The sequence below is a fragment of the Saccopteryx bilineata genome, chromosome 1, assembly GCF_036850765.1.
Source record: "Saccopteryx bilineata isolate mSacBil1 chromosome 1, mSacBil1_pri_phased_curated, whole genome shotgun sequence".
Taxonomy (NCBI): domain Eukaryota; kingdom Metazoa; phylum Chordata; class Mammalia; order Chiroptera; family Emballonuridae; genus Saccopteryx; species Saccopteryx bilineata.
Window position 1 is genome coordinate 11,761,985 of NC_089490.1, and position 21,684 is coordinate 11,783,668.

A 21,684-nucleotide genomic window follows, 5' to 3' on the forward strand; every position below is an offset into this window, starting at 1 on the left:
CCCTCACCCCCGGAGACCCCTCCGCTCCGCGCCCTCTCACCTCGTCCCCAGCCTCCCGGCTGTCCGGCTGTCCGGCTGTCCGTCAGGTGCGCCGCCACGCCCCCACCTCTGCACCTTTGCAGCTGCTGTTCACTCTGTCTGCCAGGTTCTAACCCGAACAGCCACATGGCTCAGCTCTCGTGTCCTCAGTGGGGCATTCTCTGCCCAGCTCGGTACAGAGTTGCCCTCCGCCGCCAACCCCCCTTCCCTGCTTTCTTTTCTCCGTTTTATGAATCTGACCCACTGCGTGTATTTTAATTATTTTTCGTTTGTCTCCCCGGCTAGGATGTCGTCAGCTCCACCGAGGTGGGACTTTCTGTCTGTTATGGTCACTCTTTTTTTAATTTATTTATTCATTTTAGAGAGAAAGAGAAGCGGGGGGGGGGGAGGAGCAGGAAGTTTTTTTTTTTTCTTTCTTTTTTCTGGAAACGGGGAGAGACAGACTCCCGCATGCGCCCGACCGGGATCCACCCGGCACGCCCACCAGGGGCGATGCTCTGCCCCTCCGGGGCGTTGCTTTGCTGAGACCAGAGCCACTCTAGCGCCTGGGGCAGAGGCCAAGGAGCCACCCCCAGCGCCCGGGCCATCTTTGCTCCAATGGAGCCTTGGCTGCGGGAGGGGAAGAGAGAGACAGAGAGGAAGGAGGGGGGGTGAAGAAGCAAATGGGTGCTTCTCCTATGTGCCCTGGCCGGGGATCGAACCTGGGTCCACCGCACGCCAGGCCGACGCTCTACCGCTGAGCCAACCGGCCAGGGCCTAGGAGCAGGAAGTTTTGACTCCCATATGTGCCTTGACCAGGCAAGTCCAGGGTTGTAAACTGGTGACCTCAGTGTTCCAGGTCGACACTGTATCCACTGCGCCACCACGGGTCATGCCTCTTATGGTCACTCTCTTACCGGCTGCGTCTGCCACTCAGTGGGTGCTCAGTACCCGTGTGAGGGAGAGGTTCAGGCACCGGGCCCTCTCCAGGCTGCCTCCCACCTCTGCTGCCTCTTTCAGGTCTGGCTGCTCTGGGTCTGGTCAGTGTGACCTCTCAGAGTCCCTCGTTGAGCTCAGCCTTGAAGGCACTGGGCCCGGGTTCTGGGGGCTTTGGGGTGCTGGTGCAGGCCTCCTGCTGGAGACACAGCTCTGAGCACGCCTGCTCCTGGGTCCTGAAGGTTACAAGTGGGTAGAGAAAAGGACTTGACTCTGGTCTGTGGCTCAGTGGATAGAGCACCGGCCTGGCATATGGACATCCTGGGTTCAATTCCCGGTCAGGGAACACAGGAGAAGGGATCATCTGCTTCTCCCTGCCTTCCTCTCTCCTTTCATTCCCTCTTCTCTTGCAGCCAGTGGCTCAGTTGGTTAAAGTGTGGTCCCAAGTGCTGAGGATAGCTCCATTGGAGCGCATCGGCCCCAGGCACTAAAAGTAACTTGGTACTCAAACATCGGCCCTAGATGGAGTTGCCAGGTGGATCCTGGTTGGGTTGCATGCGGATATCTGCCTCACTATTTCCACCCCCAAAAAAAAAAAAAAAAAAAAAAAGAAGAAGAAAAGAAAAGAAAGGGACTTGGAGCTCTCCTGCAGCCAGAATCGGGAGAGCTTTGAAGCTGCTGCCGAGGGCAGGTTTCCTGTCTAGCTGAGCAATTTAGGTAAATCTCGGGAAGAGCGTTGTCAGAGAGAGAGAGAGAGAGAGAGAGAGAGAGAGGAGGGTACCAAGGGTGGGCTGTGCCAGGTCAAGGAGGGACTGGAGCAGAAAGGAGAAAATGCCAGCCTCGTGGTATGAGAGATGGTGGCAGGCGTGGGCGGGGCAGAGGAAGATTTGCCCTAGAGTTTCAGTGGACAGAGTTTGGGGCCAGTTTTTGATGACAAGGCCACTTAGCAGAACAAGTGTTCCTTTGACTCCTCCCGTCGCTCCTTCCCGCTCCCCGCTTTCTCTTCCTCCCTCTTTTCCCAGAGCCTGAGAGCAGGGTGCTGGGGGCTGCCCCGCCTCCCTGGGCCCAGGCAGTGCCTGCTGGGCCCTGGGGGACTCAGCCTCCCGCCTCCTCCCGCCCTGTGGTGCTGTGGGGAGGCAGGCAGACGCCCCCTGTGGCTGGCAGGTCCAAGCAGGAGCATGAAAACTTGGGACAAGAGATGGACTCCAGCCTTTTCAGCTTTGACGCTGAAGCCCAGAGAAGAGAAACGTGGAGCTGGGCCTCCCACCCAGGAGTCCTGGCTCTCTCTGTCCCCTGACTTCTGCGAACAGCCTGACCCTGGGGGGTTCCAGCAAGGACATGGGGCCGTAATAGGCATTTGAGAAGTTGGCCGGAGGTGGTCATGGATGGCTGTGTCCTGAGGCAGCCCTGGGGGTGGACTGGTCATTGCTGGGACTGTGGGCTCTCCTTCTTCCCCCCGCCCTGAGGCCCTCTACCAGTTCCAGGCTGGCAGGACGCCCCTTCAGCTGCTGTGCAGTCCCGGCTTCCCGATTTGTGGTTTCAGTGATAGCCATCTTCCAAAGCCATCTCAGCCCCAGGGGGTTCTGGGAATCTTTTCCGGAGCCCGCAGAGCCCAGGAGGGAGGCCGGGAAGCTGGTGTTCCAGCACGTCGGGGCCTCGGGCCAGCCCGGCCTCCCTGACCTCCGCTTAGCTGAAGGGTCTTGGGGATGTGGCTGCTCTGAGCTGTGTGCTGCTGGCTTGCTGGCCCAGGGTCTGGGCATCTGCCCTCCCATGAGTCCTTTCTCTTTCTCCTCCTCCATGCTGGGGCCCCCGGGTCCCCCTCCCCCTCCCCCTCTCCTTTAGGGAAGCCCAGGAAAATGTGCAGAAGTCACTTACGCCCCTCTCCGCCCCAAACCCACACACTGGTGGGGGCAGGTGCTGGGGAGGGGGCTGACCAGGGGGCTCCCCCGTGCTGGCCCGGCTGGGTGCCCTCTGTCTCCATCCTTATGTTTGTGCTCTACCTGTCCAGCTTACTGCCCAAGTCCAGTTTACTGTTATTTTTATTATTGTTAAGCCACCAACTCTGCACAGAAGAGAAAACTGGCGCAGGCCTCCATGCCTGCTACTGTGCTCTATCAGACGAGAGAGATCGGGCGTGTTCGGGGTGGTGTGGCTGTCCACTCGGTGCTCTGTCGGATCCTTTTCACCGTGTTTATTTCAGATCTTTGCGTCTTTAGAGAGATGGCCCTTGTGCCTGTGAGGGAGCCCCCTGTGCCTTCCCCATCCTCTCCCCTTCCTCCTTTCCTCCCTCCCTCCCTCCCCAGAGGCAAACACTCTCAGAAACAGGTGTGTGTCATTCAGGGGCCTGTTTTTCTGCTTTTGCTATTAATTCACAGGTCTATAGCCAAGAGTGCTATGGGGATGGTTTTCCTCATTTATACTTCCGTTTATTAAAGGGAGCCTCCTGTACAAATCTTTCGTTCTTTTCTATTTTATTTTTTCCAAGTGAGAGGAAGGGAGACAGAGAGACAGACTCCCACATGCGCCCCGACTGGGATCCACCCGGCAACCCCATCTGGGGCAATGCTCACAACTGAGCTATTTTTAGCGCCTGAGGCAGAGGCTCCACCGAGCCGTCCTCAGCACCCAGGGCCGATGCGCTTGAATCAACTGAGCCATGGCTGCAGGAGGTGAAGAGAGAGAGAGAGAAAGAGAGAGAGAGAGACAGAGAAGGGAAAGGGGCAGAGGTGGAGAAGTAAGTAGATGGGTGCTTCTCCTGTGTGCCCTGATCAGGAATTGAACCTGGGACTTCCATACCCCAGGCCAATGCTCTAGCACTGAGCCAGCCAGCCAGGGCCTGTACAAATCTTTCTGCCCTTTTGCATGCTGCGCTGTCTTTGAGATGTATGCGTGTTGATACTTGTGACTCTGATTCGTCTGTTTAATTGCCATGTGATGATATTCAGCCGCTGACCATGCTGCAGTCACTCACTGGTCCTCCAGTGGACGGCCGCTCGGCTCATTTCCGGTTTTGGTAATTGCCAAGGATGCCGCGGTGAGCGTGTGTTCGTGGCCCTCTGTACATCTCCTCGGAGTCCTGGGCCAGGGTCTGTGGGGTGGGTGTGTTCTGAGGGGTGGGGCTCTGGGTGGTGGAAAGGCCTTGCTGCCTTCCATGGGCGCTGTGTCCACTCACCACGCTCCCCAGCTCACCCCCACCACACACAACCCCTGGGAGCTGTGTCCACTCACCGCCCTCCCCAGCTCACCCCCACCACACATAACCCCTGGGAGCTGTGTCCACTCACCGCCCTCCCCAGCTCACCCCCACCCCCACACAACCCCTGGGAGCTGTGTCCACTCATCGCCCTCCCCAGCTCACCCCCCAACACAACCCCTGGGAGCTGTGTCCACTCACTGCCCTCCCCAGCTCACCCCCACCCCCACACAACCCCTGGGAGCTGTGTCTACTCATCGCCCTCCCCAGCTCACCCCCCCACACACAACCCCTAGGAGCTGTGTCCACTCACCGCCCTCCCCAGCTCACCCCCCCCCACACAACCCCTGGGAGCTGTGTCCACTCACTGCCCTCCCCAGCTCACCCCCACCCCCACACAACCCCTGGGAGCTGTGTCCACTCATCGCCCTCCCCAGCTCACCCCCACCCCCCACACAACCCCTGGGTGCCACCCCTGGCTCCACCTCACTCTTGCTCACTTGGTTTTGTCCATTTACATTTCTTCCAGCCCGCTGGGTTGAAATGGCAGCTCACCGTGGTTATAATTTATATTCCTCTGACAGCTAGTGAGATGGAGTGTCTTTTCATACATTTATGGGCCGCTTAATCTCCTTTTGGGCCTATTTATTTATAATGTATTTATTGGTTTTAGAGAGAGAGAGAGAAGTATTGATTTATTGTTCCACTTATTCATGCATTCATTGGTTGATTTTTGTATGTGCCTTGACCCGGGATCGAACCTGCAACCTTGGTGTAGTATGGGGGTGATGCTCTGAGCTACCCGGCTGGGGCTTTTTTCCTTTTTATAAAAGTCACGCAGAGTTGTGCTGTAGGATGTAGATGGAAGCAGTGGTGTTTTCACGCCACCCTCACTCGCCTCCTGTCCCCTCCCCCGGGACCTCTGTGTTAGAAAATCTGACTGGGTAGTTTATTCTTACAGTTAAAACCTCAAAACAGAGTGTTGACTCTCCAACGCCCCACCATTGTCCCTTTCAGATAACCACTTCCCTTAGATTCTCCTGCGTCCCCAGGGGGCCTTTATGCAAATATAAACATTTTCAGAGGGTCCCTATTTGCTCACACAGAGGTCTCATTCTGTGCATGCAGTTCTAGTCCTTGCTGTTTTTACTTTATGCATCCTACTGTGGATAGGCCCTACTGGAGATCTTCCCATATTTGCATATAGAAATCTTGAACTCTCTTCCTCCTTTTTTTTTATTTTTATTTAAAAGCTCATTTTTGTTTCATATCCTAGACAAATTGAAACTAGTGTTCCTACTGATGACATAGTTTTTCTTTTCTTTTTCTTTCTTCCTTTTTTTTTTTTTTTTAAGAGAAAGAGACAGGAAGAGAGAGGGAAGAGAGAAATGAGAAGCATCAACTCATGGTTGCTTCACTTGAGTTGTTTACTGATTACTTCTCATATGTGCCTTGACCAGGGGGAGCTCCAGCTGAGCCAGAGACTGCTTATTCAAGCCAGCGACCTTGGGCTTCAAGCCAGTGACCTTGGGGTTATGTTGATGATCTTGCACTCAAGCTGGTGACCCCACACTCTAGCCCGAGACCTCGGGATTTTGAACCAGGGCCCTCAGCGTCCCGGGCTGATGCTCAATCCACTGCACCACCACTGGCCAGGCAGATGACATAGTTTTAAGCATTTAAAAAAATGTTTATTTTTAAAATTGTGATAAATACGCATAATACAAAATTTACCATCTTGACCATTTTTTTTTTTTCATTTTTCTGAAGCTGGAAACAGGGAGAGACAGTCAGACAGACTCCCGCATGCGCCCAACCGGGATCCACCCGGCACGCTCTGCCCACCAGGAGGGGGTGCTCTGCCCATCCTGGGGGTCGCCATGTTGCGACCAGAGCCACTCCAGCGCCTGAGGCAGAGGCCACAGAGCCATCCCCAGCGCCCGGGCCATCCTTGCTCCAATGGAGCCTTGGCTGCGGGAGGGGAAGAGAGAGACAGAGAGGAAAGCGCGGCGGAGGGGTGGAGAAGCAAATGGGCGCTTCTCCTGTGTGCCCTGGCCGGGAATCGAACCTGGGTCCTCCGCACGCTAGGCCGACGCTCTACCGCTGAGCCAACCGGCCAGGGCCATCTTGACCATTTTTAAGTGTGCGCTTGAGGGGCATCAAGCACACCCTCTGCTGCTGCTCCCGCCTGGGCTCAGCCTCCGGGCTGCCCCTCCCCCTCCCTCCTCTCCCTCTGCCCTGCTGCTTGGGGAGAAGGAACGTCCTGGCCCCTCTGGGGCTCTGACGGGGCTGCCTTTGGGAGAGGATCACAGCAGAGTAGAAGCACGGAAGTGTGCGAGGGCCGGGCCACAAGCCTTTCAGAAGGCTCTGATCATTTATTCATTCAGCAGGCATTTTCTGACATGTTTGTGGACAGGGTTCTTTTTTTTTTTTTAATTTTTTTTAATTTTTTTAATTTTTTTGTATTTTTCTGAAGCTGGAAACGGGGAGAGACAGTCAGACAGACTCCCGCATGCGCCCAACCGGGATCCACCCGGCACGCCCACCAGGGGGCGATGCTCTACCCACCAGGGGGCGATGCTCTGCCCCTCCAGGGCGTCACTCTGCCTCGACCAGAGCCACTCTAGCGCCTGGGGCAGAGGCCAAGGAGCCATCCCCAGCGCCTGGGCCATCTTTGCTCCAATGGAGCCTCGGCTGCGGGAGGGGAAGAGAGAGACAGAGAGGAAGGAGAGGGGGAGGGGTGGAGAAGCAGATGGGCGCGTCTCCTGTGTGCCCTGGCCGGGAATCGAACCCGGGACTTCTGCACGCCAGGCCGACGCTCTACCGCTGAGCCAACCGGCCAGGGCCTGTGGACAGAGTTCTAAAGGAGAAGGGTGGGTCTGTGTGAGAGGAAAAGATGAATTTGACCAGCTAGTAAATTTCCAAGAAAGCTAGAGAGGAGTCTGAAGTGGGGTGGGTGTGTTGGGGGTCACTTCTGGCTTCATCCCTCTCCTGGGGGCCTACCACACACGATGTGTTTCATTCCAACACAGCCTCTGACCCACTCGTGGGCTGTAAAGTCCCATTAATGGAGCTCAATCATCCTTTAAAGAATTGAATAGGCCCTGGTTGTTGACTCAGCAGTAGAGCATTGGCCCGGCATGTGGAAGTCCCGGGTTCGATTCCCAGTCAGGGCACACAGGAGAAGTGATCATCCGCTTCTCCACCTTTCCCCCTTTCCTTTCCTTTCTCTCTCTCTCTTCCTTTCCCATAGCCATGGCTCAGACGGTTTAGGCAAGTTGGCCCTGGGCGCTGAGGATGGCTCAGTGGCCTCACCTTAGGTGCTAAAATAGCTTGGTTGCTGAGCAATGGAACAGTGTCCCCAGATGGGCAGAGTATCACCCAGTAGGGGATTTCCAGGTGGATCCTGGTTGGGGCACATGTGGGAGTCTATCTCTGCCTTCTCCCCTCTCACTTAACAAAAAAATAAAAAGAATAAAAAGAATTGGATAGAATGGAATTAGAATGCATCCACCATAGTAAGGGTTGTTAGTATTTCATTAATTCCTTTTTTTTTTGTGACAGAGACAGAGAGAGGGTCAGGTGGGGACAGACAGACAGGGAGAGAGATGAGAAACATCAATTCTTCATTGTGGCACCTTAGTTGTTCATTGATTGCTTTCTCATGTGTGCCTTGACCAGGGGGCTACAGCAGACCGAGTGACCCCTTGCCCAAGCCAGCAACCTTGGGCTCAAGCTGGTGAGCTTTTGCTCAAACCAGATGGACCTGCGCTCAAGCTGGCGACCTTGGGGTCTTGACCCTGGGTCCTCCACATCCCAGTCCGATGCTCTATCCACTGCGCCACCGCCTGGTCAGGCTCATTAATTCTTTCTTAAAGCTCTGTCTGTTTTCCTGTTTAAATATATTCAATGAGTTTTACATTTGCTCATTGAAGCTTTTTTTTTTTTTTTTTTGTATTTTTCTGAAGTTGGAAACAGGGAGGCAGTCAGACAGACTCCCGCATGGGCCTGACCGGGATCCACCCGGCACGCCCACCAGGGGTCGATGCTCTCCCCATCTGGGGCGTTGCTCTGTTGCAACCAGAGCCATTCTAGCGCCTGAGGCAGAGGCCATAGAGCTATCCTCAGCACCCGGGCCATCTTTGCTCCAATGGAGCCTTGACTGTGGGAGGGGAAGAGAGAGACAGACAGGAAGGAGAGGGGGAGGGGTGGAGAAGCAGATGGACACTTCTCCTGTGTGCCCTGGCCCGGAATCGAACCCAGGACTCCTGCACGCCAGGCTGATGCTCTACCACTGAGCCATCTGGCCAGGGCCTCATTGAAGCTTTTTTATTTCTAGAAGTTGCATTTGGTTCTCTTTCTGTCTGCTGGGTCGTTTTTGATGGTGTCCTGTTCTCCGCAGGGAAACTCAGTGTTTCTATTACTGAGTTAAGCAGACTAGGTGCTTCTGGTTCATGGGTGATGTCTGTCTGAAGTCTCTCCACGTCTGGTTCTGGTGTCTATTTTGTGGGTTTATTGTCTCTTGTGGCATCAAGTTCCTAAGAACTGCTGGTTATCTTTGAGTGCATACTGGTTGTCGCATTTGAAACATGTGGTAGGAGTAGTTGTGGAGGAGGAGGAAGTACCCTCCGCCGGAGAGAGTGTGCTGCCAGGCTCCCGGGGGCACCGCCTGCCCGAGCCCACCAAGACCAAGCTCTCGTCTGGGGGTTCCAGCAGGAGTCTGGCTGCTGGAAGGAGCTGTTCTGGGGGGAGGGTCTCCCACATTCTGTGGGCCTGGGCTCAGATTTCTGCCCCTGTCACCTGTCACCTGGTGAAGTTGTCCTAATAAAAAATCGTGTCTTCTGGAATCAGCAAATGCCCTCAGGGGAAAGTGGCTCAGGTGTTTCTGTGTCTCCGTGGTTTTCCTTATGTATTTTTTAAAGATGTTTATGGTATTGGTTTTAGAGAGAGAGTGGGAGAGCGAGAACTGGAACATCGATCTGCTCCCGTATGTGCCCTGACCAGGGATCGACCCAGCACCCTCTGTGTTTAGGGTTATCCCGAGCTATCCGGACGGGCCTCTCTGGTTCTCCTTTTGATCTTCCATTCTGGCTGGATGATTCCTCACGGTCTCTCAGTTCTGTACGAAGCCTTAACGTAACCTCTTCTGGTTGAGAAGTGCGTTTGTTGGGCTGTTTTCTGGTTGGGTTGTTCCAAAGTGGAGTAGCGCCCAGCCGCGTCAGACCCAGGCCGGCCCCCGTACCAGGGGCGGGGCCCCCCACGTTATTTCCCGGAATGGGGATCCGAATATGTAGTATTTCCTAGGCGGGTGGGGTGACCTCTCTCCTCCTTCTGGCCTGTCTGCACTGGGGGTGGAGGGAGGTGGACTGTGGGGAAGACCAAGGGGGCTCAGATGGCCAAGGCCTGTGGGCTGCTGGCCGCGCTGCCCTCCGCCGGCTCCAGGCCCCAGGGCAGCTCACAGCTGGCGTCTGACCTGATGTGTGACTGTGGTGTCTCACCGCCCGCCCGCTCTGCCTCCCCTTACCTTCCCCTCCACGCTCCACGTGCCTCCTCCATTTCCTCCCTTTATAGCTAAATTCCAGCCCCTCCTCACCCAGGAGAGAGCTGTTCTCGATTCACGCGTTCATGTGAGAGAGTCGCTGAGCCCTGGTCTAGGGGCGGGCAGCCTGTTGGGCCCAGAAGCAGCCCCCCCTTCCATTGATTGAGAGAGAGAGAGGGTAAGGGGGAAAGATAGAGAGAGAGAAAGAGAGAGAGGGGGAGAGGGTAAAGGGAAGAGAGAGAGAAGCATTGATTCATTGTTCCACTGAGTTGTTCCATTTAGTTGTGCACTCATTGATTGCTTCTCATACGGGCCATGACCAGGGATTGAACCCTTGATCTTGGTGCCCGGGGACGACGTTTTATTTCCTGAGCCACCCGGCCAGGGCCGAGCCAGCCCCCTTTCATACTGTCAAGTGGGGTCCAAAACTAATACAATCTATCCATAGCCATATTTATATATTATAAAGTGGGGAGGGAAGAGGCCAGGGTCTGAGTGAGCTGGGAGGTGGGGAGGCCGCCAGTATCATGCTCTAAGTGTGAGAAAAAAGAAAGAGAAAGAAATAAAAGGAAAGTAGTGTGTAACACAGTCTCTCTCTCCATAATAAAATACGTTAATAAATAAAAAATGCAGTGTATGTTTTAGGTGGAAAGGCTGGGCCCCAGCTCGAGGACCTTGAAGGAAGCCGTCAGAACTCGCCTCCGAAAGACGAGCTTGCAGCCCCAAACGCAGACATCTGGTGCATTGTGCGGCCGCGAGCAGTGCATTTCCTGAAACAGCAAAAATCTCCTGGTGAAGCTTGAATAGCACAAAGGGCAGTCTTCCAGTTGTGTTCCTGGAAAATTCAGTGTTTGCTAAAACCATGCAGAAACGACGCTGTGTTCCTGTGTGCCCCTCTGGGCCCAGATCGCTGCCCGCAGCTGTCCACCTGCAAGTGTAGGGTAGGCAGGACATTGGTGGCCAGTGTCACACTGGGTAGTCTTTTCTTTCTTTTTTTTTTTTTTTTGTATTTTTCTGAAGCTGGAAACGGGGAGAGACAGTCAGACAGACTCCCGCATGCACCCAACCGGGATCCACCCGGCACGCCCACCAGGGGGCGACGCTCTGCCCACCAGGGGGCGATGCTCTGCCCATCCTGGGCGTCGCTCTGCCGCGACCAGAGCCACTCTAGTGCCTGGGGCAGAGGCCAAGGAGCCATCCCCAGCGCCCGGGCCATCTTTGCTCCAATGGAGCGTTGGCTGCGGGAGGGGAAGAGAGAGACAGAGAGGAAGGAGGAGGGGGTGGAGAAGCAAATGGGTGCTTCTCCTGTGTGCCCTGGCCGGGAATCGAACCCGGGTCCCCGCACGCCAGGCCGACGCTCTACCACTGAGCCAACCAGCCAGGAACTCTTTCTTTTTTTAAATCAAGTGAGAGGCAGGGAGGTAGAGAGACAGATTCCTGCATGCGCCTGATGGGATCCACCTGGCAATCCCCGTCTGGGGCTGATGTTCTGCCCATCTGAGGTGTTGCTCTATTGCTCGGCAACTGAGCTATTTTAGTGCCTGAGGCAAGGCCCTAGAGTCATCCTCAGCACCCGGGACCAACTTGCTCTTTTGAACCATGGCTGCAGGAAGGATGTGTGTGGAGGGGAAGCAGATGGTCGCTTCTCCTGTGTACCCTGACCGGGAATTGAACCAGGGACATTCACATACCAGGCCTGTGGGCCAACTGGCCAGGGCCACTGGACAGTCTTTATGCTTCAGGTGTCTAGCATCTCTGTCCTGCCCTCTAAATGCCACCTGTGACCTCAAACACTGGGACAATCAAAATACCCCTGCCCCTGTTTCCAAAACACCCCCTGGTGTGGCTCCTCTTCTTCAACTCCTGCTCGGAGCCAGTGGCCTCTAACAAGGCAGTGAGAGCTATGTAGTGACCAGGGACCTGAGGGAACTCGGGGAGTTCCAACTCAGCCTAAGTAGCAGGAGGACTTCCTGGAGGAGGTGACACCCCAGCTTCTCCTTGAGGGCTGAGCAGAACCCTGTAAAGACATATTCTCTCTAACAAACTGAATACATGCTTCTGATAGTGATACCCACTTGGGCTGGTGGTGCCAAGCTGGCCTGGGCACGGCAGGGCAGTCCTGGGCAGCTCCATCTGCGTATGGAATTGCCACTTCCCCATCTCTTCAAGGAAGTTCTGTCTTCTCGGGACCTTGACTCACTCAGTTTCTCCTTGCGATGGCACCAGGGGGCCTCTGCCTGCTGCTGGGCTAGATGGGAAATCCAGTTTCGCTTTTAGTTCCCAGGGGCCGGATGCCCAGCTTTTACCAGCACAGGGGCACAGCCTTCCTTGTAGCGAGCAGATGAGAGGGGCTGAAGGGGAGGGCTCCCCCGGCGGCCCCGTCTGGGTCCGGGCACACCCACTCCGTCTGTCTCCTGTGTTCCACGCTGCTGGAGCACTGTGCCGTCGTGGGGGCACAGCCCGGCAGCATGAGAGGGTCTCAGAGACTGTGAGCCCACCCCCTTGCCCACGGCTTGATTCCCTCCTGTGATGGGGAACTCATTGCCTCTCCACACAGCCCACACCAGTCAGACAGGCCCCGCCTCCTGTGCCTGAGTCCTCCATCCCCTCCCCTCACACTTTAGAATAGGATTTTCCAATGCATTCCTCTTTTTGGTGAATAGAAAAATCTGACACCCTTTCTGGAGTTTGGGCTATTAGTGTTTTGTGGCCTTTCCCAAATAAGGATTATAATAGGGAATTTGTTCTTGGACTTTTGGTTGGCCCCATCTTAGGTTGAGTTCCCTAAGACGGTAGGGAGAATTACCGAGAGGGGAGAGAGGTCTCAGGGGAGTGGGGGAGCCTTGCTCACACAGGGCAGGGGAGAGCAGAGCAAGGGGGTGGTGTCGGGGAAGAGGAGCCCCAGGCTGATCCCGCTGGGAGTGACCGGCGCACAGTCAGTCTCCCGGAGGCTGGGAGTGACCGGCGCACAGCCAGTCTCCAGGAGGCTGGGAGTGACCGGCGCACAGCCAGTCTCCAGGAGGCTGGGAGTGACCGGCGCACAGTCAGTCTCCCGGAGGCTGGGAGTGACCGGCGCACAGCCAGTCTCCAGGAGGCTGGGAGTGACCGGCGCACAGTCAGTCTCCCGGAGGCTGGGAGTGACCGGCGCACAGCCAGTCTCCCGGAGGCTGGGAGTGACCGGCGCACAGCCAGTCTCCCGGAGGCTGGGAGTGACCGGCGCACAGCCAGTCTCCCGGAGGCTGGGAGTGACCGGCGCACAGCCAGTCTCCCGGAGGCTGGGAGTGACCGGCGCACAGCCAGTCTCCCGGAGGCTGGGAGTGACCGGCGCACAGCCAGTCTCCCGGAGGCTAGGCTGTTACGGGCCTGCGTCAGCCATTGGCATGGGCTGCCGCTCAGGAGGGCGCTGGAGGATGGCAGTGGGCCGGAGAAGGCTGCAGGTGTGAGCTGTGTGCCGGCAGTGTCCGCCAAAGCTGGGCACAGACAAGGCAAAGGGGCGGGGGCCCGAGAGTCTCTATAAACCTCCCGTGGGGCGGAGGGCACGTGTCCACCTCCCAGCTGAGACCCTGCCCTCCCCTCCAGCCTGCCTCTGGGACTCTCCATTCCACTCGATCCGGATGCTCCGAGTTCTCGGGGTCCACAGGGAGGGGAGTCGGGGCGGGATCTGAGGGCGGGGCTGCAGGCTGGGGGTTCCCACGAGGTGGGGGGGCCCTGAGCCCCACATGAGCCATTCTCCCCCCCCCGCCACAGACTGCCTCTTCAAGGTGTGCCCCATGAACCGCTACTCGGCGCAGAAGCAGTACTGGAAGGCCAAGCAGACCAAGCAGGACAAGGAGAAGATCGCCGACGTGGTGCTGTTGCAGAAGTTGCAGGTGAGTGTGCAGGTGTGCCCCTGGGTGCGCGCCAGGGCTGTGTGCTGCAGGGCCCCGGGCCACACAGGGCCCCTGCTCAACAGAGCTGACGGGCCCAGAGGCGGAGCCCACTGGTTTTTAAAACCCCACTATGCTCCTGACCAGGCGGTGGCGCAGTGGATAGAGCGTCGGACTGGGATGCTGATGACCCAGGTTTGAGTCCCTGAGGTCACCAGCTTGAGCGCAAGCTCATCTGGTTTGAGCAAAGCTCACCAGCTTGAGCCCAAGGTCGCTGGTTCGAGCAAGCAAGAGGTCACCCGGTCTGCTGTAGCCCCCCGGTCAAGGCACGTATGAGAAAGCAATCAATGAACAACTAAGGTGCCACAATGAAGAATTGGTGCTTCTCATCTCTCTCCTTTCCTGCCTGTCTGTCCCTATCTGTCCCTCTCTCTGGCTCTCTCTGTCTCTGCCACAAAAAAGCAAACAAAAAAACCCCACTATGCAAGAGCAAGGTGCTCGCTGCTGTGAGTGGGGTGACGTGGGGGGAGTAGTGTCTCCCAGTGACCCGCTCGTCCCAGGACCTCTTAGTGCCACTTAGAGGAAGGTGCCCCTTCCGCTGAGCCCTTGGCACAGGGCTCAGCGAGTGGAAGGCGGGCTCAGTCCGGCTCCCGCCCGGCCCCTTAGCAGGACACCATGGCACTGCACGACCCACACGGCTGGACACGGGGTCCCCATGGATCCAGCAAACCTGATTTGAGAACTGGTCTTACCTTCTCCCCTTGTTTTATAGGGCTGGGGCCTGGGGCCCTGAGAGGGGACTGGGCTGTTCGTGGTCTTTGTGTGAGGGTGCAGAAGGCCTGGGTGGTGCCCGGGCCTCTGACCCGACTTGGGGTCCTTGGACCCATGGACAGTGCACGGGGCAAGGGCCTGGTGGTCGCTTGTGGGCCTCTCGGGGTGGCGGCCCAGCTCACATCCTGGGCAGTCCTCTCTGGACAGAGTTCAGGGCCCAGAGCCCAGGCCCCATGGAGAAGAGAGGAGGCTCCATCTGGGTCCGCAGCTTTGCAGCCCGCTTCTGAAACCCGTTCTCTGGCCCTGATGCCTCCACGCCCATGCAGACCTCGCTTCCCTGTGTCCCTTGCCCAGAGGAGTGGGTACGAGGTGGCGGAAGGGTGGCCCCGCCCCACAGCTGTGAACTGGGCTGGAGAGGGGGCAGGGGTGGCTGCCTGAGCGCCGTTGTAAACACCCCCGTCTCTCTCCCTGAGCTGGGGGCTGTCGTCGGCTTCCTCCCTACTGCCAACACAGGCTGAGGCCGAACTGGGGATCTGGCCTGGGTGCGGGGCGTCACATGTGCACTGACACATGCCCAGAGCCATGTGTCACGCAGCCACACACTGTGGATCCGTGGAAAGTCACGTGGGCACAGCGAGGCTCACGTGAGGCCTCCGTCATGAGACGTGGGTGATGGGATGGAGGGAAGAAAGGGTTAGAGGGGACAGTGCTCTCAGGGAGAGCCGGTCTGATGCAGGAGATGGAGCCCCTGCCTCCGGGAACCCCGGATCTGATGGAGACAGAGCCTAGCCTCAGGCAGCTTTCCGTCTGACGCGACAGAAGTGCCTACACAGGTGTCCTTAGTGGGGTGCAATCAACTCCTCGAGGCCATCAGCGTTGGGTCCAACAGAGTTGGATATGGCCAATCAGGGAAGGCTCCCTGGAGGCAGTGGGCTGGGAGCACACACAGGTTGGGGAGGGAGGGTCACAGAGGAGTGGGGTGGAGGAGGAGGAGGAGCAGGAAGAGGAGGAGGCGGAGGCAGTAGCCTGTGTTGGGGCATCAGGAGTCTGGAGAGCTGAGGGTAGGTAGTGAAGCTCAGTGTAGGAGTCTGCCAGGGTTGTCGGGGGCCTAGGGGGCTTGAGGGCTGGCTGACAGGTCCTCTCCAGAGGGAGGTGAGGTAGGTCCCTGGGCTGCGGGCTGTGTGATCTGGGGCTGAGCCCTCACACTCGGAGCCCCAGCCCCTCTCCATCGGGAGGAAACGGCCTGCAGGGCCTGTGAGGGTCCCTGCAGGTGCAGGGTCAGGGGCTGTGTGCGCGTGCCCACCTGGTGTGTGTCCGTCTGTGCAGCACGCGGCCCAGATGGAGCAGAAGCAGAACGACACGGAGAACAAGAAGGTGCACGGGGACATCGTCAAGTACGGCAGTGTGATCCAGGTGAGACCCCCCTGGGGCAGTGTGATCCAGGTGAGACCCGCGGGCAGTGTGATCCAGGTGAGACCCCCCTGGGGCAGTGTGATCCAGGTGAGACCCGCGGGCAGTGTGATCCAGGTGAGACCCCGGCTGGGCGAGGGGTGCACACGTGCCGTGCCAGGACCAGCTCTGTGACTGCACGTCTGTTTCTGTGCGCGGGCTGAGCAGCGTGTCCGAGGGCGTGCTCCCCGCTCGGTGGCCACCAGCACCAGCGTGCTCTGGGGTTCAGACCGTGGCCTCCCGTGAGTGACTTGGGCAGGTTCCTTAACTTCTCCGTGCCTCTGTCCCCTAATCTGTAAAACCAGGCCCGTGAGAGAACTCCACTCCGGACTGTTGTATGGCTACGTGTGATGACACATGTCAGGTGTTTAGAAACAGGGCTGACTTCTAGATATTTCTGTGCTCACTCGTGCCCACCGGGGGTGTGTCTGTTTGTCTCAGTCTGTGTGTCTGTGTCTGGGGCGTCTGACCCTGGGTGCATCCACCAGGGGTCCCCTCACCACGCCCTGCCTGCCCCCAGCTCCTGCACATGAAGAGCAACAAGTACCTGACAGTGAACAAGCGGCTGCCGGCCCTGCTGGAGAAGAACGCCATGCGGGTGACGCTGGACGCCACGGGCAACGAGGGCTCCTGGCTCTTCATCCAGCCCTTCTGGAAGCTGCGGAGCAACGGGGACAATGTAAGGAGGGGGCTGCTCTGGCTGGGGTGGGGGCTGCTGGGGGGTGCAGGCCACAGCTCCAGAGGGACTTCTGTAGGGTCTTCATTGGGGGGACTGGATGTCCATTTCTTTCTTTTCTTTTTTTTTTTAAGTGAGAAGCAGGGAGGCAAAGAGACAGACTCCTGCATGTGCCCCCACCAAGATCCACCTAGAAAGCCCACTAGGGAGCGATGCTTTGCCATCTGGTGCCATTGCTCTGTTGCTCAGCAACCAAGCTATTTTTAGCACCTGAGGTGAGGCTATGGAGCCATCCTCAGTGCCCAGGGCCAACTTATTCCAACTGAGCCATAGCTATGGGAGAGGAAGAGAGATAGAGAGAGAAGGAAGAAGAGGAAAGGTGGAGAAAGAGATGGTCACTTCTCCTGTGTCCCCTGACTGGGAATACAATCTGGGACTTCCACACTCTGGGCTGACGCTCTACCACTGAGCCAACCTGGGCCAGGACTCATGTCCATTTTTTTGGCAGACTGACACCAGAGAGGCTGAGAGGCCTGGCCCTTCCCATCCTCACCCTGCCCCACTGCCTGTCCCCATAGGTGGTCGTGGGGGACAAGGTGATACTGAATCCCGTCAACGCTGGGCAGCCTCTGCATGCCAGCAATTACGAGCTCAGCGACAACGTGGGCTGCAAGGAGGTGAGTGGGGTGGTGGGCCCGGCCCTGCAGGGGAGGGGCGAGCTCCAAGGGCACAGAACCCCCTCCTCACCTGTGTCCCAGCATGCTGCCATTCTCCACCCTACAGGTTGGCGGTCCCAGGGCGGCTGGGCTAGTGTCTGAGGGCCCCTGCTGGGAGGACATACCCCCTCCTGTGCTCTAGTGGGGGCTGGGCCAGGCTGGGCCTCCTCCTCTCACCCCTCCCGGGGCCCTCTGTGCTGGCTAACTCCCCAATGGCTGGGGGTCCGCCTGGCATCATGGGTCTCTCTGCCCCTCCCCCCAGGTCAACTCTGTGAACTGTAACACCAGCTGGAAGATCAACCTGTTCATGCAGTTCCGAGACCACCTGGACGAGGTGTTGAAAGGGGTAAGGAGGGGGAGTCCTGCCACTGCTGTCCTGTCTGCGGCTGGCCAGCCCCCCACCCCGCGGCCCTCCTCCTGCCCCGAGCCCAGCGTCTGACCCTCACTCGTGCCCACGGAACGGCTCTGCGCCCCCCCCCCACCGCAGGGGCCTGCCTACCAGCCCCGCCTAGACGTCCCTCTCTCCACCCTCTCCAACCCCTGCTGGCCTCAATTTGCACTTTCCCTGAGGACTGGGGTCCCCACCCCCCACACTGGGGTGGGCCAGACCCTGTGGGCACTCTGTCCCCTCCCTCACGCCTGCCCGCGGATCTGGGCCAGGCCCCTGCCCTCCCCTCTGCCCTCTTGGGCAAGGACGTGAGGCTGGTGAGTCAGGCCTGGGCACGGGTTGTAGACTGGCTGGTGTGGGCGGTGGAAAGTGAGGGGTCGGCCGGCTGGGAGGGGACGAGCCAGCGGAGGGGACTCTGCTGGGAAACACTGCAGGGAAGACTTTGGGAGGGGCCAGAGCCGAGGGTGGACAAACCCCGAAAACCAGGCCTGGGGAGGGGGAGACAGGAGGCTTCCGAGGCTCCTCAGGGGTTGTAAGGGGCAAAACCAGCCTCCTGGGGTACAGGCCGTATGTGGAGGGGTAGGCTGGAGGGGCAGGTTTGCGGGTGGCGGGGAGGTGGGCTCTTCAGCCAGGGGAATCAAGGTACCCCTGCCCGTGATACCCGTAAAGAGACAGGTGAGAAGCCCTCAGCAGCCACCTCAGGAGGCCGCCCTGTGTTCACTGCCCGCGACCCTGCTCACAGCCCTCAGTGCCCCCTTCTCCTTCCTCCCCCAGTCAGGCTGCTCGGTCACAGTTCCCTGCCCCCTGGGGCCCCCTCCCCCTCCCCCTCCCCCCCACCTCCCAGGCTGTTTTCTACCCACCCCTGCTCTGTGCCCATCTCTCCCTTAAGCCTGCACATCATCCACATTTTGATCAAGGCTCAACCCATGTGCCACCTCCTTTCAGCAGCCTTCCCTGATTAAACACATTCCAGTTCCAAATCCATACAGCACTTAGAAAAGGAACCATCACTGGGCTGAACCCCGAGGTGCTGCCCAGAGTGGTTTCGGTGAATCTTCCTGGCACCGACGTTTGATTCCAGGCAACTTGGAAGTGAGACTTGAGCTGACAGAGCCCACCCCGTTGTTTGCTGTCCCCCTGCCCTGCCCGGGTGCAGAAGGCACTAGGCTCTGCCTTAGTAACTGACCTGGTCTGTGTGTATTCATTCATTCCTTTGTTTGCCCACTCATGCGTTCACCCCGCAGATGGTGGCTGGGAACTTTGTGTCCAGCGCCGTGTAGGGAAGACCCAAAATGCTGTTAGTAATGATAGTCCGAGGGGTGGCCGTGCCCTGGCAGGAAGGAGATGAGGGCACAGGTCGATGTCCCATTCGTCACGAGCTGTGTGCCCACTGGCAGGACACTTGCCTTCTCTGTGCTCGAGTTTGTGCACCTGTGTAATGGATGAGGGGGGGAGGGTCATGGCAGGGGCTCACACAGGAGTTGGAATGTGGTAAGAGGAGTGTCACTTCATCACACAAACCGCAGTCCTCATGATTTCTGACCAGAGGGCACAGTGTTCCTATTTTACAGAAGAGGAGACTGAGGCTCGGATGTTAAGGGACTTATCCAAGGTCACACAGCTTAGAGCAGAGTCAGGACCCCCCACTTGGTTCTCAGTGTCCAAAGCTGTGCAGATGGATAGGCCACGGTCCCTCCAGTCCAGCCGCTTCGGTCCAGCAGGGAGCAAAGGACATGGGCAGATGTACCCCATAGTCAGGCAGGAAGAGCCAGGCCGGGGAGGGGGGATCCCGCCTGCCTTTGTGGAGGAGAGATTTGGGATTGGCCTGTAGAGCTCAGATGGGGTTTCTAGAGGGACAGATTGGGGAGAGAGGGGATCAAAGGCAGGTTTGGACACTGGAAGGCTGGGAGGGCCGGTCCTCGGGGAGTGGGTGTCGGCCATGCTGTCTGGGGGTTCCGGATTAGGGATCTGGCCGAGGATCATGGCTGTCTTCTGCTTACTGGCTCTGGAAGGGGCAAGTGGGGCCCAGCCAGGCGTGCCTGTGTCTGAGGCGGGTGGCCCCGGCCCTGGGAGGGTCCGGGCCCCTCCTGAGCCCGCACCTGCCGTCCGCAGGGGGACGTGGTGCGGTTGTTCCACGCGGAGCAGGAGAAGTTCCTGACGTGTGACGAGTACAAGGGCAAGCTGCAGGTGTTCCTGCGCACCACGCTGCGCCAGTCCGCCACCTCGGCCACCAGCTCCAACGCCCTCTGGGAGGTGGAGGTCAGAGCCCTGCTCTCCAGCTCTGGGCTGCACCCTGACCTTTTCCTCCATCACTGCAGGGGTGGGGCACAGGTGGGGGGGAGCTGGAGGTCATCCCCGGCTTCACGGAATCCCCTGCGGGGCCAATGGGCAGGGCCAGTGGGCGGGGCCAGGGGCGGTCCAGGAGTCACCTACCCAGAGCTCTCCAGGCCTCAGTGCCCCTCCATCCAAGCTTCCCCCTTTGAGCACTACCCCCTGGATGGCCTTGCTCCTGTCTTACCTCCCCATCCCCCCCAGGTGGTCCACCATGACCCCTGCCGTGGAGGGGCTGGCCACTGGAACGGCCTGTACCGCTTCAAGCACCTGGCCACAGGCAACTACCTGGCTGCCGAGGTGAGTGGGTGAGTGGGGCGGCAGGCGGCCTCCTGGCAGCTCAGGTGTGTGTGCTCGTGGGCATGCGTGAGCGTGTGTGCCGAGTGCACGTCTGCACGCAGACATGTGTCCGTGGGCTCTGGCTTATCTGCGCTCACGCGTGTGTTGAACAGATGTTATCAAATACATGCACAACTGTAAACAAGCCTGATGGGTATTCCTGCGCCCCTACTCTGGGCCAGGAGCTGTTCTAGGCACTGGGAGGCAGCCGTGAGGAAAAACTCCCAGCCCTCGTGGAACTTCCACGTCCGTGGCGGCCCATAATGCACAGTCCTGTGTATACTGAGGCATCTGTGTGTGTGTGTGTGTGTGTGTTTGTGTGCGTGTGCATCTGTGGGTCTATGGAGAGAGGCCATGAAGGGCAGGGCCTGGGGGACTCTCCTGGGTGACTCCTCCAGGAGTCACGTGGGCTTGGGGCTGGGGTGGGCACCCCTGGGAGGGCCAGAGGTGGACTTTGTCTTGGGGTGGGGGTCATGTGGGTGTAGTGTGGTGTCTGAGAGCTTTCTCGTCCCATTTATCTTTCCTAGGAGAATCCCAGCTACAAAGGGGAGACCTCCGAACCCAAGGCCACGGGCGTGGTGAGGACGCGAGTCAGGCTCTGGGCCCGGGGAGGGGTGACAGTGCGCCGGTCCGGGTTGGGCCGGGGCGGGGCCGCCGTGAGACCCTGGGAGGCGGCCGGCAGGAGAAACCCTCTCAGGTGGATGCTGGTGGTTGTAGGGGCCCTGAGAGGAGGGGGTGGTCCCTCCCTGAGTCGGGGTCTTCACCTCAGGGTGCACAGGGCCGAGTAGGTCGCCGCAACGCTGGGGAGAAGATCAAGTACCGCCTTGTGGCCGTGCCCCACGGCAACGACATCGCCTCGCTCTTCGAGCTGGACCCCACCACGCTGCAGAAGACGGACTCCTTCGTGCCCCGGTGGGTACCCCGTGCGCCTTCGGCCTGGGCACCTGCATGACCTTCCTCCCTGTGGGGATTGAGCTCTGGCACGTGTAGGCAGCTAACCGCCACTGAACGCTTGCCCCGTGCCCGGCCCTGGGTGCTGCGTGACAGAAGGCCTTCTCTCGTGTCCTGTATCAGCGCTGGCTCGGGGGCCCGGGCGCTCAGACACAGGCCGGGCGTCGTCGTTTGTCCGGGGTGCACTGGGCGGGGGGCTGGGCTCGCTGACTTGTAAGGCGCCCCAGCCCTGGGATTCTAGGACATCAGTAACATCAGGAACCCCCCTGGTGTCAACCAGGTGTTAGCCTGTGACCTCAGGCAGATTGCTCAGTCACCAGGCCCTGTCGGGTGGGAATATCAAGCCTGCCCATCGCCAGAGCTGATGGGAGGACAGAGTGCATTTGTCACTTACTTGAAATGTTTGGGGCCAGGTGCGTTTAGAGATTCTGATGGCTTCTTATTTCAGAAAAGTAATTCTATTTCATAATCAAAGACATGAGTTTTTCTGCTGCGAAACTCATGCGAGTTG

The 21,684-nt window shown here is 58.4% G+C and overlaps 1 protein-coding gene across 1 annotated transcript in view; it reads left to right on the forward strand.

Moving 5' to 3' along the window:
- The window catches only part of ITPR3 (inositol 1,4,5-trisphosphate receptor type 3), a 75,962-nt gene that overhangs the window by 17,741 nt on the left and 36,537 nt on the right, over positions 1-21,684 (forward strand). The window contains exons 3-11 of the mRNA XM_066278140.1: positions 13,434-13,555; positions 15,650-15,736; positions 16,293-16,451; positions 17,027-17,125; positions 17,427-17,510; positions 19,665-19,811; positions 20,088-20,183; positions 20,750-20,800; positions 20,992-21,134. Coding sequence (XP_066134237.1) covers positions 13,434-13,555; positions 15,650-15,736; positions 16,293-16,451; positions 17,027-17,125; positions 17,427-17,510; positions 19,665-19,811; positions 20,088-20,183; positions 20,750-20,800; positions 20,992-21,134 — 988 coding nt within the window. The remainder of the gene's footprint in view (positions 1-13,433; positions 13,556-15,649; positions 15,737-16,292; positions 16,452-17,026; positions 17,126-17,426; positions 17,511-19,664; positions 19,812-20,087; positions 20,184-20,749; positions 20,801-20,991; positions 21,135-21,684) is intronic.